Below are 8,154 nucleotides of genomic sequence, written 5' to 3'. Positions count from 1 at the left end.
AGTGAGAATTTCAGATAAGCGTATAGAGATGCTTAGTTCCTTCTGAATCTCCGCTTTCCTACTGCTTTCATCCAATCATTCATACTCCCTTCCATGGCAAGCTGTATGTTGGGCATCACCGTTGTCAATGGCTACATCCCGTCCTCTCAGTGAAAATGGTCCAAAATGCGAAAAACAATAGTACTTTGCATTAATTCATGAGGAACAGCAGAGCTCCACACCTTAATCTATGGTGTGCAGAAACTCTACCGTTGAAAATACATAAGTGAAAATAGGGTAGACATGACCGAGTGGCCAGCCTCCCATGGAGGTCTCAGAACGTAAAAGTTACATAATGTGTTCCAGAGATCTAAAAATGATCCAAAGATCCCTAACACAATAGTAAAAAGTTCTATTTATACTAAACTAGTTACTAGGGTTACAGAAATAAGTAAATGATGCAGAAATCCACTTCTGGGCTCACTTGGTGTGTGCTTGAGCTGAGCATTGAAGCTTTCACGTGTAGAGGTCTTCCTTGGAGTTGAACGCCAGTTTGTAACCTGTTTCTGGCGTTTAACTCTGCTTTGCAACCTGTTTCTGGCGTTTAACTCCAGAATAGGGCAGAGAGCTGGCGTTCAACGCCAGTTTGCGTCGTCTAAACTCGGAAAAAGTATGAACTATTATATATTGCTTGAAAGCCCTGGATGTCTACTTTTCAATGCAATTGAGAGCACGCCATTTGAACTTCTGTAGCTCTAGAAAATCCACTTTGAGTGCAGGGAGGTCAGAATCCAACAGCATCTGCAGTCCTTCTTCAGCCTCTGAATCTGATTTTTGCTCAAGTCCCTCAATTTCAGCCAGAAAATACCTGAAATCACAGAAAAACACACAAACTCATAGTAAAGTCCAGAAATGTGATTTTTATTTAAAAACTAATAAAAATATATTAAAAACTAACTAAATCATACTAAAAACTATGTAAAAACAATGCAAAAAAGCGTATAAATTATCCGCTCATCAGTAAGAGTTTCAAACATGTTGTATTTGTATGAAAGTTGTCGATTGTTGTTTGATTTTGTTAAAATATGTTTGTCTATTTGTTGCAGTTGGTAAATACCCCAGTGTGACTGCGGCAAGCTTGATAGCTCGGCTGAAAAGCAAGAATATTGAAATAGAGGTATCCTCGCTGATCCTGTGAGGGAGTTGGGAAAGGTGAAGTTAATCAACCAACCTAAAAAAGAAAACCTATGATTTTCAAAAAGAGAAAAACAGAACTGGTTGTTAGGGATGATGGTGTTGAGGAAATCGGAAAAGAGATTCCTTTCCCAGAATTGATTGCTTTTGTTAGGAACCAAGAAAAGTTGCACTTGTTCTCAGATGTGGGTGATGGTGCGTCAGTTTGGGATAGAAGTTTCCCTTTTATCGTGGTAGCCGATGAAGTGCTAAAGCAGGTCATATTTCTGTTGATCAATATATTCAGGTATGTATATGAATGAGTTGTGTTTTAATACTTGATAATTTCTTGTTGTTGAAAAGGGGTACCTCTTCTATATCAAGGTTCTCAGCTTGCGCTTGGCAAGCATTAGTCGGAGTCAGGAGAATAAACATAAAAAGATGATGGAAAACAAAGATTTTAAAGAGTTGAAGGAGGAAATTTCTTTAGATAAGAAATTAATAGAAGAGTTGAAGGGAAAACTCGTTAGTAAGGATGAGGAGTTGAGGACAATGAATGATGCTCGTGAGAAGGATGCGGAGCTGTTAAAGAAAAAGGAGAATGATATTGAAAGTATGAAGAATCAGATGATAGAGACTACTGTGAAAATGAAGAATTTGGAAAAAAGGTAAAGAGACTGAAATCTTGGATGCCGTTGCTAAAAGTTTTGAATGGGTGATTACTCAAGCCAAGTTTTTAGCCCCTGAGCAAGATTTTTCTGCTATGGATCCGACCAAAGTTGTGTTTAAGGGTATGCATTTTGATTTTATATTTTTTTGGGAATAGAATCATGTTCTTACTTGACTTTTAGGTATAGCTCGGCCATGTTGAACTCTGTCACCGAGCTCCTGAATGTTCAACTCCGAGCTTATTCTTGAGAGAAGGAGTACTTCGGCGTGGGACAAACAACAAAGGAGGGGAGGTACCTGCAAAAGGCACTCCGATGCTTAAGTCAGTACTTGTGTGTGATATTTTTCAAGGAAAAAGAATATTTCACATACCTCAGACGAGTTTCCTTGTTTTCTTTTATAGTCATCCGAGGTATCCATAATTTGTCCATTACCGAATTTATAGGAATGACGTTTTGAGGATCATAACGTTTTGATCTGATTAATTGTGATTCTAATTGTCGACCTATAACGTATAAGCCGAGCTTTTCGTAACCGATTTGTAACGGTTATATCATAGCCCCTAAGCTGAGCCTGATGAAGTTTTAATGAAGCAGGTTGAGCTTAAATATAGGTCGGCTTGTATACTGTGGAGCCCCCAGCTCAAACTTGTTTATTAAAACTATTTTTTTAAAATAAAAAATACAAATTTAAGAGTAAAAACTAGAATGCAAAAAGTTTGGAGAGAGAATAAAAAATCATTTAACGAGGTGTGTGCTTATTGAGTTGACGTTGGTTATGTTTCCCATGTCGTAGATGCCGTTAGATTGAATGAATGGTAAAGATTGAAAGTATGGTTTCAAGAATTTAATAAACTTAGTTGGAATTAATACATTTTGGAATCACAACTGTGTTCATAAAAACAAAAGGTGGAACTCAACTGTTTCGGAAGGTATTAAAGCATGAGTAAAAGAGGTTAGTGCAAGTCATTGTTTTTGAAATTCTTTTCGTTCTTTGAGTAATGGGTGTGAAAAAAATGAGTGAGGCACAAAAGAAAAATGATGGTTCGTATGATCGGGTGGGGGAGGATGTAAAAATTCATGGTTTGTTATTTGTTGATGAGGATAGCATAAATGAAATTGATAAACATAAGGTAACCAGGGTAGGTTCTGGTATTAACCTGTTGTTGTTGCCATGTTTGAGGTCTGAAAGAGTTTTTCACCGTAAAAATAATTTTGAGTATTTTTATATTTACAGTTGTTTGTTGCAAGAGTTGTATGTAAAATTGCCTTTTACAGAGTTTGAGTGTTCCATGTTGTGGCAATTGAACTGCGCCCCCTCGTAGCTTCATCTGAATGGATGGGCATTTTTGAGATGTTTCGAAAATTTGATGGAGTTTTTGGAGTTGGAACCAAGTTTGAGTTTGTTTTTTTCGTTGTTCCAAGCTAAGGGGGTGTGGAAAGGTGTTTGGGTGAACCTTAACAGTTCTCCAGATATGGGTATTTTTAAGTTATATAAGTCTTCATTCAAAGATTTCAAAAAAATGTTTTTGAAAGTGAAAAATGTGGAGGAAGAATATCCATTTTACCTAGATGAGCATTTATGTGAGAAGTTCCCTTTGTATTAGTGTTCCCAGCCTGAAGGTTGTAGTAGGCTTAGAGAAGGGGGTTGAATCTATGCCTTCCTTTTAAGTTGCTGTTATTACCCTTTTAAAATGAACTTTCAATTCAGGTTCTGTTTGAACTCAGCAGCGGAAATTTATGAGACAATTTATTTTTGTCTCATGAATATCAGAAAACAGAACTCAGCAGAAAGAGAAAAGCTAACACCAGCATGTATCCTGGTTCGGTTGCCTTGTGCTATGCAACTTACGTCTAGTCTCCTCCACAACTATGGAAGAATTTCACTATAGTTAACAGTATTACATACACCAATTTCACAGGATTGACCCAATCCTTTCACACTCAAGTTCTAACCTAACTTGACGTTGGCTATGCTAATACCTAACTATTGCTCTTAGTGCTAACCCAACTAAGAAAGGGATACCTTACAGGTACAAGATACAAGACACTTAACCAACCTAAAGAAATCAGAAAATAACTCTAGGCTTTTCTCTTAAGTGTATCTCTCAGCCTTTTTCCACTCATGGCTTTTTCTTAAGCTTTCTCACAATGCCTTTTCTCTCAAGAAATTACAGAAAGATAAACTTAGAAAAGTACATTACAATCAGTAAAACATGAAGGAGATTGACTTCATCAGCAGCCTCTTTGCTATGTGTAAAACCAGATTCGCAAACCTCAGATGCAGTTCTTCAGTATTGGCCGAATGCTTCTTTGAAAGAAAGCATTATCCAAGTAGAGAAACTTCTAAGCATAACACTGTTCACACACTCTGGTTTTCTCTCCTTGCCTTCTGAATGAGCAGCAAGCTTCTTTTATCTCCTTGCATGTTGCTTGGTTCTGCTTCCAAGGTCAACACCTTGAGCCTTGAGCTTCACCAACCCACAGATTCACTTTTTCACATTAAACCTTAGAGTAGAAACTTTGCTTCTGAATCCTTCATCTTGACCGAAAGCCATAAAGCAGTAACCATAGAAATCTTCTCATGGTCAACTTGATCTTAGCCATTGAGAAACTACTTGGTCCCCAAGTATCACTTGTGACCGTAGATGTGAAGCAGAATAGGGCAGAGAACAAGTTTCCCTTGAATGCCATTTTCGGATATAGCAGAGAGTTGGGGAGAAGAGAAGAAGATCTGATGCATGCAAGATGAGATGGATTACCTTTAAGTTAAGCTTGATTTGGTTTGGATTTTCTGTTTTAGCTTCTGTGCTTCAAGCTTAAACTTTCTCTCTCTTGCTTCTTTGGTTACTAGCTTAGGGAAGAAGCTTTTTCTCTCTTTCTCTTTCTTACTTTTCTGAAGCTTTGATTTGACTTGATTAGAGAGGAGAGGAACGTTGCTTCTGGTAAGGCAAGATGGAGGGAATTGAAAATCAATTCGGGCTTGGATCGGATTCTTCTCAAGTTCAGCCCGTTGGTGCCTTGCCTTGCTTCTTGGAAGACTTTTTGCTTGAGATGAATGACTTGGGCTTGTCTTTATTTTCACTTACCATTCAGCCCATTAGCATATATCTTTTGTTTGATGTTGGGCTGCTGTAACACTTGTTTTTAGCCTGCATCACTCATAAAAAATAATCAAAATTAATTGGGTGATTAGCCCATTAATCAAATGTTTGTCATCATCAATTTTATTAATTAATTTCTTAACTCAACAATCTCCCCCTTGATGACAAACATGATTTAAGCAATAATCAAAAGGAATGAATTTGAGTAAGGTTTAGAAACTCCCTTTGATTGTCATTTGCTTTTATGTTGCTCCCCCTTTCCTTTTCAAGATTAGCTCCCCCTGGATTTATACTTTCCTCTTTGTTCCTGTTTTATATTACACTTAAAGAAAGCACAATAAAGAGCTATACACATTTATCTTGGCTAAAGGGTATCAAATAAGCAACATCACATAATTAGCCCAACATCAAGCTAATATCATCAGCAAAAGGATTCAGCATGTAAAATCAAGTTTCAATCAGACAAAATCCCAAATGACATACTAGTAGCTGCAGCAAATGCCCAAAAAAAAATCCTAAGACACATTTACCAGTGCTTGCTTGCTATTACTCCCCCTTTTGTCATCAAGGGTGGATAATAAGCATGATCAACAAAAAACATCAGTACAAATCCTGCAAGAAAAGGTTAGATCACAGTCCAAAGTTCTAACTAAACTAAAAGAAGTGCAGCAGTATTTAGAGTTATTACAGTCATCCAAAATAAAAACAGTTCAATGGTAACAAGATAAACAGAATTCATGAGACAAAAAGAGAGCAGCAGTAGCAGTTTTTATGAAACAAATCCTAGGCATCAGAACCATTCCCCTCTGAAGCAGCTTCCTCTTCTATATCAGTGGCAATGTCTTCATCATTTTGAAGGTTATCAATGAAGGTCATGAGCACAGCCACCCTATCCCTTGATTTCTTCAGGAAGTTTTCATGCTTGCTAGCTAGCTTCCTTTGTTCCTTGCTCATGGCAATCATGTGATTTGATTGGGAAACAAATTCTTGAGCGACATCCTTGACCACATTCAGCAGAGCAGATTTCTTCCCAGTGGAGATGGAAGTACCCTCGGTGGAAGGAGGAGGAGAATCATCTGGAATGAACTCTTCATCATCATCATCTAGAACCACTCTCTTAGATCTAGTTGGTCCTTTTTGCTGTTTCACTGAACCACCCCCTTTTAGGTATGAATGTCTGTTTTCATAATCCTCATTTTGACAGATCAACACCAAAATTCTCAAATATGCAAGTTAACAATATTCCATAAGGTAGTGCTTTATCTTTCACACTTCTAACAGAATCAAACATGTATCTAGCCATCAAATAGGCAAAAGAGATTTCTGTTTTAGTGATTAGGGCATACAAAACAAGTGTGTCCGTGTGTCCGTGCTAGAGTTATTACAGTCATCCAAAATGAAACAGTTCAAAAGTAGCTAAAGAAACAGAATTCATGAGACAAAAAGAGAGCAGCAGCAACAGTTTTCATGAGACAAATCCTAGGCATCAGAACCATTCCCCTCCGAAGCAGCTTCCTCTTCAACATCAGTGGCAATGTCTTCATCATTTTGAAGGTTATCAATAAAGGTCATGAGCACAGCCACCCTATCCCTTGATTTCTTCAGGAAGTTTTCATGCTTGCTAGCTAGCTTCCTTTGTTCCTTGCTCATGGCAATCATGTGATTTGATTGGGAAACAAATTCTTGAGCGACATCCTTGACCACATTCAGCAGAGCAGATTTCTTCCCAGTGGAGATGGAAGTACCCTCGGTGGAAGGAGGAGGAGAATCATCTGGAATGAACTCTTCATCATCATCATCTAGAACCACTCTCTCAGATCGAGTTGGTCCTTTTTGCTGTTTCACTGAACCACCCCCTTTTAGGTATGAATGTCTGTTTTCATAATCCTCATTTGACAGGTCAACACCAAAATTCTCAAATATGCAAGTTAAAAACATGCCATAAGGTAGTGCTTTATCTTTTATACTTATAACAGAATCAAACATGTATCTAGCCATCAAGTAGGCAAAAGAGATTTCTATTTTAGTGATTAGGGCATACAAAACAAGTGTGTCAGTGTAAGAGACCTTTTGATATGAACCACTTTGAGGAATCAAGATGTGATTAACAATTCGGTGCAACTGAGCACGTTCATATCCTAGGGTTTTGTGAGTGGGTGTGATGCCATCAATTAGGGAAACATGTTCACAAATGTGAGCCAAAGCATCATGGTAAGAAATACCAACACCTTCATCCCATTTCACAGAGGTATAAGCACACGGCCCAACATTAGTGTTGTACTTCAAGTCACTGATGGTTTCATTATTCAAGATAATGTCTCTGCCCTTAACATACGAATGCACACTTCCTTCATGGTGGGTCATGTTTGCATAAAATTCTTTGACCAACTGAGGATATACAGGTTTTTTTATTTTGAAAAGGTGATTCCAGTCTAAAAATTCCAAATTTTTAACAAAAGGAAAACCTTTCTTTTTCAAATCAGGTAAATCAGCCAGAAAAGATGGACATAGAGTACGATACTGAATAAATCCCTCATAAAAATCGTGGTTCATGGCAGATTTGAAACGATGGGGTTAAAGTCTGAGTGAGATGTCATGTAGTGTGATTTGTGAGCAAAAGGATCAATGTCTGGTTCTCTAACAGATTTGAGAGGGCGATGAGGGTTACCTCTTTGTGATCGAACAGGGACAGACCTTGACTTAGGTTTTGCTGTCTCAGGAACAGGTTCTTCAACTGCAGGACGCTTCCCCTTGGGTGAGCCAGGTTTCGAAGAGCTTGGTTTGGAGGGCGTCATTTTAGGTGGTGCCGTCGGCTTGGCAGGAGCAGGGTACCTTGGAGTGGTTTTGGTTCGCGCCATGGGAACAGAGCGAGGAGGAGAGGTAAGAGGAGAAGGAGATGGAGTAAAGGTCCGGTCTTGGGAGCGAGTGGAAGGTTTTGAGGGAAGTTTGTAAACTTTTTCACGAGGAGCCCTTTTAGCAATGGTTTTCTTCCTCATTTGGTTAGTTTCAGTCTTTTGAGGGAAGAGAAGTAGTAAAGTGAGTGGGAAGAAACTGAAGAGTGTGAGGAGAAGTTATGGAGGGAAGAGAGGGAGTGTTGGTAACCGTACCCAAAAGTGAATTTCCAAAACCATGCAACTGCATCACCATTTGAAAAGACTTGAAAAAACATGACCTCATAAAAGAAAGATTTGATTTGATTTTAAAAACAAGAAAATTTTAAATTTTAAATT

The 8,154-nt window shown here is 38.3% G+C and overlaps 1 protein-coding gene and 1 long non-coding RNA gene across 2 annotated transcripts in view; one reads left to right on the top strand and one right to left on the bottom strand.

Annotated features, from left to right (window-relative positions):
* LOC110268219 overlaps positions 1-1,131 on the top strand; it is a 10,528-nt gene extending 9,397 nt beyond the window's left edge. The window contains exon 2 of the long non-coding RNA XR_002356331.1: positions 1,086-1,131. This is a non-coding gene — a long non-coding RNA (uncharacterized LOC110268219). The remainder of the gene's footprint in view (positions 1-1,085) is intronic.
* Positions 7,474-7,920, bottom strand: LOC107620918 (extensin-like). Its single transcript, XM_016323005.1, has one exon. It carries the CDS (start codon positions 7,918-7,920, stop codon positions 7,474-7,476), a length of 447 nt encoding a protein of 148 aa, XP_016178491.1.

The sequence above is a fragment of the Arachis ipaensis genome, chromosome B10 (genome assembly GCF_000816755.2).
Source record: "Arachis ipaensis cultivar K30076 chromosome B10, Araip1.1, whole genome shotgun sequence".
Taxonomy (NCBI): domain Eukaryota; kingdom Viridiplantae; phylum Streptophyta; class Magnoliopsida; order Fabales; family Fabaceae; genus Arachis; species Arachis ipaensis.
Note: the sequence above shows the minus strand (reverse complement) of the source record. Positions and strands in the feature narration are given on the sequence as shown.

Coding starts and splice junctions, on each gene's coding strand:
- LOC107620918 (XM_016323005.1), bottom strand. CDS start 7,920: ATGAGGAAGAAAACCATTGCTAAAAGGGCTCCTCGTGAAAAAGTTTAC.